Source organism: Callospermophilus lateralis, chromosome 15, assembly GCF_048772815.1.
Source record: "Callospermophilus lateralis isolate mCalLat2 chromosome 15, mCalLat2.hap1, whole genome shotgun sequence".
In the NCBI taxonomy this organism is placed as follows: Eukaryota; Metazoa; Chordata; class Mammalia; order Rodentia; family Sciuridae; genus Callospermophilus; species Callospermophilus lateralis.
In genome coordinates, this window is record NC_135319.1 from 22,735,902 (window position 1) to 22,750,934 (window position 15,033).

Here is a 15,033-nt window from a genome sequence, read left to right on the forward strand (position 1 = left end):
ATAAAACTTTCCCCAGAAGGGGGAGTTATGGCGGGTTAGTAAACTTTCCAAGAGGGAATTAACAGTAGCCTCATTTACTAGAAATTTTTGCCTTTTATTAAGTGAGGGCACTATAGAGAAGGCTTCTCTCTGCATCTATCAAATGTCTTCTGCTTAAAATAATTTCCATACCAACTCTAGCTTTCCATGTGGGTCCTCACAAAAGCAGCATATCAGAAGAGATTGAATGCACAAGCAGATATGAGAATCCAGCTGTTTTCTGTTAGTTACATGACAAAGAGATTTACAAAATTATGGAATAATGCCATTCTCTAACTTAAATTTTTGTTTGAGAAGATAATTTTTCCCAATGTTTATTTTATTAGCTGAATTTATTATTGTTAATGCTAAGTGAGTTCAGATATGTATATTTATTTTACATTGCAGATTTAATTCTAATCCAGCATATATCAATAAATATAACTTATACACATAAACTAAAGATTTGAGAGACCCTTGATAATTTATATAATTTAAAGTAGTCCTTGAGACCAAAAAGTCTGAGACTTCTGATATATACCTTTCCTCTGCGTGTTCCCAATATAAATGTTTTACTTCCTGGCATTACATCAATGTTCCAGGCTGAATGAAGGGGGAGGAATTCCAGATAAATGGCCATTGGTTTTATCAGGAAAGCAAAATGTTTTCTCAGAAAGCCTCTGGTTAATATCTTTTTAAAAAACTTTATTCTAATTTGTTATATATGACAGCAGAATGCATTACAATTTATATTACATATAGAACACAATTTTTCCTATCTGTGGTTGTACACAATGTAGTCACACCATTGTGTCTTCATAGATACACTTAGAGTAATGATGTTCATCTCATTCCACTGCCTTTCCTACCTCCATGCCCCTCCTTTCTCCTCCCTGCCCTTTGCCCTATCTAGAGTATGTCTACTCCTCCCATGCTCCCCCTCCATCCCTATTATGAGTCAGCATTCTATATCAGAGAAATCATTTAGCATTTGTTTTTTTGGGATTGGCTAACTTTTATTTAGCATTATATTCTCCAATTCCATCCATTTACCTGCAAATGCCATGATTTTATTCTCTTTTAATGCTAAGTAATATTCCATCATGTATATATACCTAATTTTCTTTATCCATTCATCTACTGAAGGGCATCTAGGTTGGTTCCATAGTTTAGCTATTGTGAATTGTGCTGCTATAAACATTGATATGGCTGTGTCCCTGTAGTATGCTGTTTTTAAGTCCTTTGGGTATAGACAAAGGAAAGGGATAGCTGAGTCAAATGATGGTTCCATTCCCAATTTTCCAAGGAGTCTCCATACTGCTTTCCAGATTGGCTGCACCAATTTGCAGTCCCACCAGCAGTGTATGAGTGTGCCTTTTTCCCCACATCCTCGACAACACTTACTGTTGTTTGTGTTTATAATGGCTGCCATTCTGATTGGAATGAGAAGAAATCTTAGAGTAGTTTTGATTTGCATTTCTCTAATTGCTAGAGATATTGAACATTTTTTCATAATATCTGTCGATTGATCGTATATCACCTTCTGAGAAGTGTCTGTTAAGTTCCTTGGCCCATTTTTTGATTGGGTTATTTGTTTTTTTGATGTTAAGAGTTTTGGTTTCTTTATATACCCTAGAGATTAGTGTTGTATGGTAGATACTGATGTGTGTATGGTAGAAATTTGCTCCCATTCTGTAGACTCTCTATTCACCTCACAGATTATTGTTTCTTTTACTGAGAAGAAGCTTTTTAGTTTGAATCTATCCCATTTATTGATTCTTGTTTTTAATTCTTGTGCTATAGGAGTCTTATTAAGGAAGGTGGGGCCTAATCTGACATCATGGAAATTTGGGCCTGCTTTTTCTTCTAGTAGACACAGTGTCTCTGGTTTAATTCCTATACCCTCGATCCACTTTGAGTTTTGTGCTTGGTGAGAGATAGGGGTTAAATTCATTGTGTTGCATATGGATTTCCAGTTTTGCCAGCACCATTTGTTGAAGAGGCTATCTTTTCTCCAATATATGTTTTTGGCGCCTTTGTCTAACAGAAGAGAACTGTAATTATGTGGGTTTGTCTCTGTGTCCTCTATTCTGTACCATTGATCTGCAGGTCTATTTTGGTGCCAATACCATGCTGTTTTTGTTATTATTGCTCTGTAGTCTGGTATAGTCATGCTACCTGCCTCACTCTTCTTGCTAAGGATTGCTGTAGCTATTCTGGGTCTCTTATTTTTCCAGATGAATTTCATGATTGCTTCTTCTGTTTCTATGAGGAACGTCATTTGGATTTTGATTGGAATTGCATTAAATTTATATAGTGCTTTTGGTAGTATGGTCATTTTGACAATATTAATTCTGCCTATACAGAACAAGGGAGATCTTTCCATCTTCTAAGGTCTTCTTTAATTTATTTTTTTAGCGTTATGTGGTTTTAATTGTCGTGATCTTTTTCACCTCTTTCGTTGATTCCCAAGGATTTTATTTTCTTTTGAGGCTATATAAATGGGGTAGTTTTTCTCATTTCCCTTTCAGAGGATTTGTCACTGACGTACGGAAATGCCTTTGATTGATGGATGTTGATTTTTTTATCCTGCTACTTTGCTGAATTCATTTACTAATTCTAGAAGTTTTCTGGTGGAATTTTTTGATCTAAGTATAGAATCATATTGTTGGCAAATAGTGCTAATTTGAGTTCTTCTTTTCCTATCTGTATCTCTGTAATTTCTTAGGTCTGTCTAATTGCTTTGGCAAGAGTTTCAAGAACTAAAGTGGTGAAAGAGGCATGCCTGTCTTGTTTCAGTTTTAGAGGAATGCTTTCAATTTTTCTTCATTTAGAATGATGTTGGCCTGGGGCTTAACATAGATAGCTTTGACAATGTTGAGATATATTCCTGTTATCCCTAGTTTTTCTAGAGTTTTGAACATGAAAGGATGCTGTATTTTGTTGAATGTTTTTTCTGCAGTTATTGAGATGATCATATGATTATTATATTTAAGAATATTAAAGCAATATTAATATATTGCTTTGATGAATTACATTTATTGATTTCCATATGTTGAACCAACCTTGCATCCCTGGGATGAACCCCATTTGATTGTGGTGCACTATATTTTTTATGTTTTTATATTCAGTTTGCCAGAATTTTATTGAGAATTTTTGCATCCATGTTCATTAGAGATATTGATCTGAAGTTTTCTTTTTTTTGTTGTGTCTTTGTCTGATTTTGGAATCAGGGTGATATTTGCTTCATAGAATGGGTTTGCAAGTGTTCCCTCTTTTTCTATTTCATGAAATAATTTGAGGAGTATTGGTATTAGTTTTTCTTTGAAGGTCTTGTAGAACTTAACTGTGTATCTGTCTGGTGCTGGGCTTTTCTTGGTTGGTAGACTTCTGATGGTGTCTTCTATTTCATTGCTTGAAATTGATCCATTTTTCCTGATTCAGTTTGGGTATATCATATGGCTCTAGAAATTTGTCAATGCCATTGATATTTTCTATTTTATTGGAGTGCAGATTCTCAAAATAGCTTCTAATTATCTTCTGTAGTTCTCTAAGCAGTTGAACTAAGGTTAAATTTTGCTGATTTGGAAAATATTTACAAACTTTCTTGGAAATCAGGTCTCATGACAACTAAGTTCCATGGTGACCACTCTATACTTGGAGGTCAAAATGTGTTCCCTTTTGGTCAAACATTATAGCCGTTAATCATTGTGGGCACATTGTGTAAGTTCCTTTGGTGATATTCCAATTAGTAATATGTCTAGTGTCTTACAGGCATACATTGAATGTTCTGTTAACTTTAACCAAAGAAGAAAGTTTGGTATAAAATGTGTCATATTTTCAAAGGTCTCTATTTACTGAGAGACTATCCCTATAGACCCATTTTAGTTTACTTGTCTCATGTGGACATGTAAAACATCATTAGTGGGACTGATGAAAAGATGAAATGCCCCTGTTCTTCTACAGAACTTCTCATTGTCCTTGTGATTTGTTAACTTCTTACATTAACAAAACTTTGCTTTCTTACATCCTCAGACAAAGTCTTTCCCAATCTATGTATTTGTTTTCTTTTTTTAAAATATTTTTTTAGTTGTAGAGGAATATAATATATTTTATTTATTTAGTTTTATGTGGTGTTGAGGATATAACCCAGTGTGTCATATGTGTGAAGCAAGCACTCTGCCACTGAGCCACAACCCCAGTCTTATGTATCTATTTTCTGATTGATTTATTTTTATTAACTAAATTGTATGCACACTGCCATCTTTTACCCAGAAATCTACTTCTATAATAGTCATGGTTTACTTTTAAAAAATGAATCATAGCCTTTTGTGGATTATTCTTGTCCAGATTTGTAATGAAACTTGCTCCCCAAAGTGTGAGAGTCAACTTGGGAGCTTATTGGAAATGTAGAATCTGCATTCACCAAGACCTCACAAATCATTGTCTACATTTTAGCAAGGTCTCTAAATAATGAAGTATACAGAGTTTGAGAATCCCTGATCTAAGAGAAAAGATATATGAGAAAAGGGCATGAGAAAAAGACATTTTATTCTAAGGAGCTCTAGTATTTAATGTGAATGAAAACCACTCACCGAAGAGATATGGAGATGAGAGGAAGCCAAGGAAGTGCCTGTCATCTCCTGGTACCTCCTCTGAGGAAAGCACAGTGAGGCTTCCATTTCTTCCTGGGTCTGACATGGTAGTGCCCATTAAGCAGGAACTGAATGTTTAAAGATCTTATGAAAATAATTTGCTTAGTTTTTTATTACTTGAGCATTAATACTTAGTTTTGCCTTAATAGAACTCTCTTTTCCTGATTTGAGTTCTAGACGTTAATGTTTGACAAACTTTCTTTTTTTTCTTCTCATTAAAAAATATACCATTCTGACCATAGGATGGAATGCTGTCACCCACCCCACCTTGATGTAATTTATGTATGTGACTTTTCCTCCTCCTTGAATCAAACCCAAATAATGAGAATATCAAAAAGGTCTTCAGAGATTATTTATCTGTTTCCAGGGCCTTGCACATTCTAGGCAAGCACTTTACCATTGAGCTATATCCCTAGCCCTGTATGTGCTTTTTCATGTGGTTTTTCTCACTTTCTGCGTGTTATCACTTTCTTCATCAAATTTCTGCTTTGAAGGACTTCTGTGGTAATACTGCCATTGGCCCAAGGATGGGGGCAGATTTATTCTTGTCTATATTCTGTGCTTCACACAGTTTTTGCATGTAGTAGTTAAATTATAAGTGTGGAATGAATGAATGAATGAATGAATGATTTAAATGAAACCCCAGCATTTGCTTTGTGGAAAATTGCTCTTTTGTGGTTCTGAACAGTTTTTCTTTTGTTCAAATACATGGACATTAAATACCAATGTTTATAGGAACAGTGTGTTACAACCAAATTGTTGAGGTCCTACCTAGTGTTGAAGAAGCAGCCCTAAATATTGGAAGGTTTCAGGCTTTAAAATACTTGTGTCTTCTGGGGCTTGTTTTATTTCTTTTATTTTTCCAGTGTAAAATATTGATTTTTCTATTGGAAAAAAACAGCATAAAAATTTACATCATCAAATTACATGTGGTAAAGAAACACTTTTAGCTTTCAGTCTGGATTTATGTTATATAGCTTAGCAGCTAGTCCTTTCCCCATCCCAATATTTACTTTCTGGAAAAATGAATATCAAACAGGTCTTCAGAGATTATTTATCTATTTCTTAGTACTGCACACCCTTTTTTAAAATTTCCAGATGGTGTCAAACTGGCTGTTCCTTGTGATATAGTAGATAATGTAACAGTGGTTGTAATTGGCTTTCTGTATGAATAACCCAAAGTGTACAATATTTTATCTGGTAGTAAGTCACCAGTAGGTTAGCCTTTAAGCAGGGATTCACAGCAGTACCCTTGTCTATGATATAGTCTTAACACTTGAATGGGACCTTGAATGGTTATAGCTTTACCTGTTAAATAGTCAGAGCCTTTCTATTCCAGTTAGTAAATAATATGACTGAATAAAATTCTTAATCAAACCTGATCATTTAGTAACAAGTTTTGGTGTCATACTCCTAACACTTTGAACATACTTGATAATTTTTTTCTGTTATAATGAACTATTTATCTGGCTAAAGACCAAGAAACACTAAATAGCAGGGCCTAAACAGTTAATGGCAGTGTCCGTATTATACATTTAAAGAAACCCATGCTTTTATTTCCTTTCAAATTTATAACATGATGAAGGGGACAGGTTTGGTGGCATATGCCTAAAAGTCAGTGATTTGGGAGGCTGAGGCAGGAGGATTGCAAGTTCAAGGCCAGACTTGTCAGCTTAGCAAAATTGACTCAAAATAAAATTTAAAAAGGGACTGAGAATGTAGCTCAGTGGTAGAGCACCCCTGTGTTCAAACCCTAGTACCAAAAAAGAAAAAAAAAAAAGTAGCTCAGATTTATAAAACAAGGAAACAATATTAAAAGAAAATTAGAATTACACAAACATATTTCTATAAAGACCCCCCAAAACAACGACAAACAAACAACAACAACAAAACATTGTCAGAATAGAAGTGCTGATTAACAGGCTGCCTGAGAGATCAGGACATTTTTTCTTCATCACCATTTTAGGAATAGGCAGAATCCAAAGCCAAGAATCCAAAAACAAAGGTAGTCTATAATTTGGTGGGTCAAAGAGAAAGGGAAAATTCAGACTGTCTTGTTAGTTAGCTTTCATTATCTTCCCTCTGCTTGGTGATTAAGATCAAACCCAGGGCTTTGTGTACACTAGGCAAGTGTTTTACCACTGAGCTACACCCGCAAGGGGTGGGGGGACTATGTTGTCTATAAGGAGGAATTTGGTGGAGTAGAATCTCCTTCAAAGGAATTTTTCAGTGATCCCCTAGCTTTTTTGTATTTCTGCTTGACCAAAGATTTTAAGAGAAAATAGATAATTTTAAAGTAAGATCTTCTGTTTCTTTTGCAATAGCTTTTTACTCATTTGGATTTTGAGCAAGAATGAGTGGATTCAAGAAAATTACTTTCTTTTTTTAAAAAAATCAAACTATTTTTTTTAGAATGTCATCTTTTAAAGACAAAGCAATATAGTGTAGAAGATTATTGTATTTATTTGCTAGGATTCCCATAACAAAGTTACACAGAGTGGATGGCTTAAACAACAGAAATTCATTTTCTCACAGTCTGGAGGCTGGAAGTCTGAGCTCAAGGTATAAGCAGAATTGGATTCTTCTGAGGCTTCTCTTTGGCTTTCAGACAGTTGTCTTTTCCATGTTTTTGCATGGTCTTTCCTCTGTGTGTATCTGTGTCCCATTCTTATAAGGATATTAGTCATATTGAATTTCCTCCCAAATGACCTCATTTTAACTTAATCACCTCTTGAGAGACTCTACCATCTGTCACATTGTGAAGTATTGGAAATCACAACTTCAATATATGAATTTGGGGGAGGAGAAATACAAGTTAGCTGATAATTAGTTTGTCAGGGAGGTAGGAGATTATTTAGGAAGGTCCCATGAAGATAAATGAAGAGAATCTAAACTAAGGTATTGATAATAAAAATGGAAATGAGATTTGAGATTTAGAATTCTTAAGGAGCCAGTAATTTGATATTAGACTGAATGTGGAGGAGTCTGAGAGGGAGGGGGCAGTGTCATTCCTGGATTTCTGCTCTAGGAGAAGGAACAGACTTGAGGGAGATCTGAGCAGTGTGATATATCTTTTGAGTACCTAGCACTTTGACAGTCATATGACCCAGGTGGGATCAACTCTGGGGACCTCCTACAATGACTACTTTATAACATGGACTATGTCACATCCACTGTGCATGCAGGTTTCTCATCTTTGAACCTGCCCTTGAATATATCTTATGATAGTTATCACTCTTATTATTATAATTGATTTCAAACTCCTGTATTTTCCCTGATAAATTCCTTTAGGGTAAGGCCTACTGTTTTTATTATTTTTTTGCCCAATTCTTCAGTATCCGATAACTGGCTTCACACATCTAGTACATAGTAGAAATAGGTTGCGCTTAGCAAATTCTAGTTACAGGAATAGTGTGTCAGGAGGATTGTTATATTCTTTGCATATTTTAATCAAGGCTCAATATTGAATACCTGTTTGGCTTTCTTGCAGACTGAGAAGACTTTGGGACATTCCATGAGTCATTCAAGCAACATTTCTAAGGTAGAGTACTACAGAAATATATTACTAGTGCCTTGGGACTTTTATATTCTTATACCTTACATGTGTTTATACTCTTGTCTTTTGAAGACATCAAGTTCTTGATACATTTCTGTAATTTGCTTTGGGACTATACTAGGTATGTGGTAGTTATGTTTTTCTAGTTCACATACCTCACAGAAACACACTGGTCAGCATACCCACTATGTTCCTGAAGGTATACCAGACCCCTACAGACCCCAGAGACCCCACCTACCCACCCCATGCAGTCAGATGGTTGACAGGCACGCCCAGCAGAGCGCACTCCTCCATGCATCTCTGTCATGTCCACTCAGATCTCTCACATACACTGCCTAGCACCAAGCACTGTGCCCACTCTACACCCCATGCCAAAGTGATTAGATATACCCAAGGCTGCAAGTGGAGCCCCCACCCCTCATTCCATGGGGAACTGTTCTATGCATCCTCCCTAGGACCCTTGCCCATCAACTCTAGTAGAGGGAGCACCATTGAGCCAACAATGGATTCCAAGCTGGCCCCTAGCCCACCTTCCAAATGTGTCAGACAGGAAGCCCCTTGTGAATGGCCTCCTCCTCTGTCCTGGCTCTCTCTCTGTTTTCTCAGGCCCTTTCCCCTTTCTGGGGTGGGCTGGCAGAGGCTTTGGCTAGTGTGTGTGGAATCATCAATAATCTTTAGTGTTATTTTGGGGGAAGTGACTTGCAAGGGAAACACAATTTCTTCCAGGAAATCATATTTTTAGGCAGAATAAATCTTAGTCACCAGAGGATTTGTCATCTCAATTAGGAATGCATTGGACTGAAAGTAACACAAAGCTAACTATGGCGACATAAATATAGCTTTATCTGGTTCAGATGATGAGGTGCTTGGAGGTAGGTGGCTCAGGGCTAAGTTGTTCATAGACATTGCCAGGTATTATGGTTTGGGTCTGGAATGTCCCCCAAAGGCTTATATGCTTAAAGATTTAGACCCTAATAGAGCAGTGTGCAGAGGTGAGGCTTTTGACAAATGACTGTATCATGAGGACTCTAACCTCATCAATGGATTAATCTATTTGGTGGATTAATAATTTGAATGAACTATTGGGAGGTGTTGGACAGTGATGAAAAGATGAATAGTCACCTGAGCTCTCTTTTCAGTGTTCCTTTGTACACTTGTCATTCTCCTGCTTTGCACATGGTCTCACAATGAATGAGAGCTGAGTCTTCAGCACTTTGGCCTTGGCAGGAATAAGAGGAATGACTAAGGAAGGGAGGAGTCTGTCAACTGAGGGACCCTTTTTGGTAGGAAGACTGATGCTTCCCTAACTGGAAGCCCTCTCCAGTACTTGACTTCTGCTTATTTATCTCACTGCCAGAACTGTCTTAGCAGGCCACCTCTCATAGGAAGGTAGCTAGAACAAGGAGGGATTGAGGGTATAGGTTAGTCATCCATGCAGTGGGGTCATCTAGTTAGCTTACCAGGAGCATGTCAGCTGCTAGGATGTGACCCAGGAACCATCAGTACACCATGCAATGAGCTTGCTCCCATGCAATGCTCCTCTCTCAGACCAAAAACAGCCCTGGCTGTCTCCTTATGCAGCAAGACATGAAACTGATTCTGACAGGAAGATTTGAACAATATGATGAAACCTGTCTTACTGCCTCAGATACTCTGAAATAAAGCTACCGTATTTGCCATTTTAACTTACCAACTGTATAGATGTTTTCATTAAGATTACCTGATTTTTTAAACTAAAAGAATCTAGCAAAGTATATATATTTTTTAAAATTTTGAGTTGTAGATGGACACAACAACTTTATTTTGTTTATTTAGTTTTTTTAATGTGATGCTGGGGATTGAACCCAGTGCCTCATGAATGCTAGGCAAGCGTTCTACCACTGAGCCACAACCCCAGCCCAAGAATCTAGCAAATGTTCTGTAAGACATTAACTTATCTCTTCTTAGGCATATTTATAATCTAATAACTTGATCTTCTTCTTAATTTTGCATAAAAAGAAAACCCCATAGTGCTTAGCATGACATTGCAGGCCATTTGCATTGTGGTCCTTGGCTTCTGTCCTGAGTTATTCCCCAGACCAGTTCCTTGAGCACTGGGCTTCACCATGTTGTGTGAATGCTTTTCCCTGAATACTCTCTACTTATACAACCTCTGTTTCTTTCCTCTTGTTCTCCCTTCATCCACAAAACCTGGAGCTCTAGAATGGTGCAGTGGTAGGTCATTATTCTGGATAAAGAATCCAGTTTTGCTCTACTACCTTTCAAGGGAGCTAGCAAGTGTTGAAGCACATATGCAGATGAAATGTTAGAGGAAGTTGAACTGCATGTGTTAAACAGAGTGCTTTTTTTTATTAGCTACACATGGCATTACAATGATCTTGGCAATTCATACATTTGAATCAATTTCTCATTTTTCTGATTGTACAAATTGCAGAATCACATTGGTCATACAGTCACCTATATACATACAGCAATCATAATGTCTATTTTATTATGCTGCCCTTCCTATCCCCCCTTCCTCTCCCCTCCCCTCCCATCACTTCTCTCTATCCAATCTAATGTGACACACTTTTTTTTTCTTTTTCTCCTCACAACATCATACATGTATTCTGTATAACGATGAGGGTCTCCTTCCATCTTTCGTGCATCTCCCCTCTCCCTCCTTTTCCCTCCTACCTCTCTTCCCTATTTAGTGGTAATCTTCTCATGCTCTTCCTCTCCCTATCCCATTTTGAGACACCCCCCTTATATCAGAGAAGACATTTGGCATTTGTTTTTTAGGAATTGGCTAACTTCACTTAGCATAATCTGCTCTAATGCTATCCATTTCCCTGCAAATGCCATGATCTGGTTATTTTTTAGTGCTGAGTAATATTCCATTGTGTATAAATGCCACATGTTTTAAATCCATTCATCTATTGAAGGGCATCTAGGTTGGTTCCACAGTCTAGCTATTGTGAATTGTGCTGCTATAAACATTGATGTGGCTGTGTCCCTGTAGTATGCTCTTTTTAGGTCTTTTGGGTACAGTCTGAGAAGGGGAATAGCTAGGTCATATGATGGTTCCATTCCCAGCTTTCCAAGGAATCTCATTCTGGAGGAAGTTATCTTCCCAAATAGTTCATGTGGTTTAGTAACATTTTATTTGAAGGAAAGTTTTTTCCTGTAATTAAAAAAAACTTGTAAATGACTGACTTAAAATGTCTAGAAATTAGGTTAATGGGCATGGCATGGAGTGTGGATATTCTGACTTGCTTTGGAGGATTGGTTAGGGGGTTACATTGACTGTGGTTTATTAGTCCTGTGACTTTGAGAAAGGATACTTCTCTGAGCTTTAATTTCCTGATGAGTTAATTTATGGTAATAATGCATCTTTAAAGGTTGTTGTGAATCTTAGAGTTAATATTAGCTCAGACCTGGGCTCTCTTCTTGCACAGAACCAACAAATCTGACTCTTTTCAGATTATGTCAAATCATGGCGATCATTTGGGTGGATTGGGTATGAATAGTCTAGTGGTAGCTGCTATTATTTACTGCTAATCAAAGGCAGAAGCATAAGTGTTATCTTTTCTTCCTGTACACATTTTTATCATGTGCTGTCTGTGCCTGGACACTTACTGTGTCCACTGCGTTCCCAGACACTTTTTAGGGTCATAGGAGAATCTCAGAAGCAGTGTGTGCTTTAGAACTCTGTTCACAGAACTTCCAGGGAGCCACTCAATGTGAAATTTTGTCACAAAGTATACCCCTCTCTAACTAAGAGTTACAGAGGCTGTATAAAGTTGTTAGGCTGAACCAGTTCATTGGGGCCAAGGGAAGCTGGGCAGAGGACACTGTGGAAGTTACTTTTTTTTTTTTTTTTTTTTTAAATCGTAGTTCCTTTTTATTGCAGGATTTGTAAAATGAACCTGCTGGTTTCAACCATTTTTAGGCCATGGCATATAAAATCCTATCTTTAGTGTAACAGATGTATTTCAGCAGATTCTTATACCCTTGAGATAAAAGGTACAAAGAAAGGAGGTCAGAATAAGGACATGTCTTCAATTTCCCAGAATTCTCATTGTATCTCTCAGCAGATTTTTCTTGCAAATTCTCTGCCTCCATATGGGTTTAGCATCTTAGTTGCTCACCTGCAGTCTGTCTTGGATTTCTGCAGTTTACTTCTTGCTGGCAGGATATTAGAGGTTGATAAGAGGTGAACATAAACCTCAGTCTGTTTCATGGTAGTCTATCTAGATTGTATTTTAGGAGTTCATCAAATTTGTTACCACTCCCTAGTGGCCCATCCTAGTCACTTAAGTGGTTCATGTTATTTTTCCTTTTTTTAATTTTTTATTTTTAACAGAGCACTTATTGCTGCCTAGATGTTTGAATTTATTTTTTCTGCTGCTGCTTCATCCCACTTAAATTCTGTTGACATAAAGTCACGTTTTGTTTACTCCTCAGCCTCAGTGCCAAAGATAGGATGTAACCCTGGAGGTTTCCAGCAGTACTGAGTGAATGTTTGCATGGTATTGTTCCAGATGCTTTATACTCAGCCTTCATTGTCACAGCCACCTTTCAGGTCAAGCTTCTTAGCTCCTTTTTAGCTCCCTAAGAATCGGTGTACATTTTGACCACTTTTCTGAAATCCTTCTCTGACTAGCAACCTGTAAATGGAATCCTAACGCTTCTCCTTTCTCACCTTCATGTATTTCATCTCGTTAGCGTAAGTTCCCATCTTCCTACCTTCGCCTGTTAGAGTTAAAGTGATCTGGCACTGACCACTTGGAGCCTCGTCCATCTCAGTGTCCCTTTGGTCATCAAAATCTAGATGGTTCTGACAGGTCAGTACTCTATCCATGCATGCATTTTGCACATGTTATTCCCTCTAGTTGAGAATGGATGGCTGACTCTTGTTTTCTTCTTTAGGTCTTGGGCCCCTTAGAGGGGCTTTCCTGGATACCTTTTTCTTAATCTAAATTATCTCACTCATTTGGGTATTACATTTTTCCCCTTTTTAGCACCTGTCACAGTTTATAATGATATTGCAGCAATGTGTACAAAAAATATATTTTTAGAAGTAGCTGTTTGAGGTTGGATGAGCCCCACAGAGAACATGCTCATAGAATGTTGGACATTGGAATGCAATTCCTATTCAGCTCCAACCTTGTCTTCACCTTGCTGAGGGGTGGGACTGCAGAGCCATCTTGGAGCTATATTCTTCAGCTCCATATCCATACCCTACCCAAATTGCATTCATTTCCTGTGCTGTTGCTTAGTGTTTGCTGAAGAACCAACTTAGAATTTTATGTATTGTATAATATCTGAAACCACATTTGATTGGTAAGTTTTCCAACCTAAAATTAAAATATAAAACAAAATATGTTCTTTGGTATATCATCTAAACTCACTGTCACTCCCTGTTTTTCCTGATAATGTCCTTTGAGAGATAAAGCTCTGACTGGGAAGGGTATTTGGAAGGCTGACTGGGTAGAGAGGAGGGCTGGGGGCTGGGTAAGCCCACCTCCCATCTCTGCTGTGAGTCTCTGCCTGTTGAGGGCCTAGCATTCCCAGGGTGCTAGGGGGCCATCAAATATGAGTTGATAGGATGCAGTAAGGTATTGAGCACAAACTCATGAGGTGAATGCTTGTCCTGCAGTATTGTGACAAGGAAGTGCAGTGTAGGATTTCATGAGTTAAGATTTTGTATAATACTTAACCATGTACCAGACATTGTACTTTGAATGCTGAACCAAACAGAGCAGGGACAAGCAATACCTGTTCATGGAGAGTATTCCTACAAAGGGAATAGATAAGGGACTGAGGAAAGGATTATAAGGAACTCAAGTTAGTAGGGCTGCTCAGAGAAGGTATGGCTGAAGAGGTGACACTTAAAACAGGTTGTAAATGGTGGAAAGGAACCAGTCAGGAGCAAACTGTAGCAGAAAGATAGTTTGTCGCATCCTGGGGGAAATTCAGTACTTCAGGTAGATAGTGAAAGGCAGTAATAGCTATCATAGCACCCATTGTAGGTGCTAGGAAACCATGAAATTGTGTTGGTTTCAGCTGTACCAGTGAGTTCTTTGGCCTGAAATCCTTTAGGGGCAGGTTGGAATTCTTTGAGGGGGGGGCATGCGATTCCCTGAGGAGGCTTGAACCCACTCTGTCCAACTGGAATTGCCTTAGATCTCAGGAATTGACTGAGGCCAAGCTAATCCAAGAGACTGGACTTTCTGATGCCTCTGCCTATGACTTTTAGAGGGGGCATGTGGTGCACAAAGGGCAGTACACCAGATGTGACATAATTTCACCCCGAGGGAAGCCTCCTCATTCAACCCTGGGAGTCAGACCTTTTCCAGATGGCATAATTTCTGAAGCAGATCATGATGGGCAGCATTTATTCCAGGGAGAAAGCAGTGGAATTCTCCAGTGTGGATGTCACCTTCAAGTTCTCTGGCTCTGAGAGTTGTAAGGGCCAGCACCCCTATTGGCTGGTTTTAGAGCTGAGCACAGTTGCAATGTTATACCATGAGTAAAGTGCCTCTGGTTAATCAAATATTCTTGGGTAAAGTTAAACTGAACTTATTTAATGAGCACTGAGAATTATTGTTTTTCTGTTACTTGGCAAGCAAATCTCAATGAATTTGGGCTTTGACTTGTTTAAATTCTTTGAAATACTTTCTAGGTTAGTGCTGCATTTAGACAGTAAAAAGACATAGCAGAATGTCTGTGTCAGGACATCAGGATGGAAACCTGCTACCACTTTGCCTGGAAGCAGACCCGAATGTGGTCATCAAGGCCAGGGTTTGCTTCTCTTTGTTT

General features: G+C 38.0%; 1 protein-coding gene across 4 annotated transcripts in view; it reads left to right on the top strand.

Annotated features, from left to right (window-relative positions):
* Window positions 1-15,033, top strand: part of Marchf8 (membrane associated ring-CH-type finger 8) — a 134,374-nt gene that overhangs the window by 86,421 nt on the left and 32,920 nt on the right. For all 4 annotated transcript variants that reach the window (XM_076834321.1, XM_076834325.1, XM_076834323.1 and 1 more), the window contains one exon: window positions 8,164-8,214. In XM_076834321.1, the coding sequence (XP_076690436.1) occupies window positions 8,164-8,214 (51 nt within the window). The remainder of the gene's footprint in view (window positions 1-8,163; window positions 8,215-15,033) is intronic.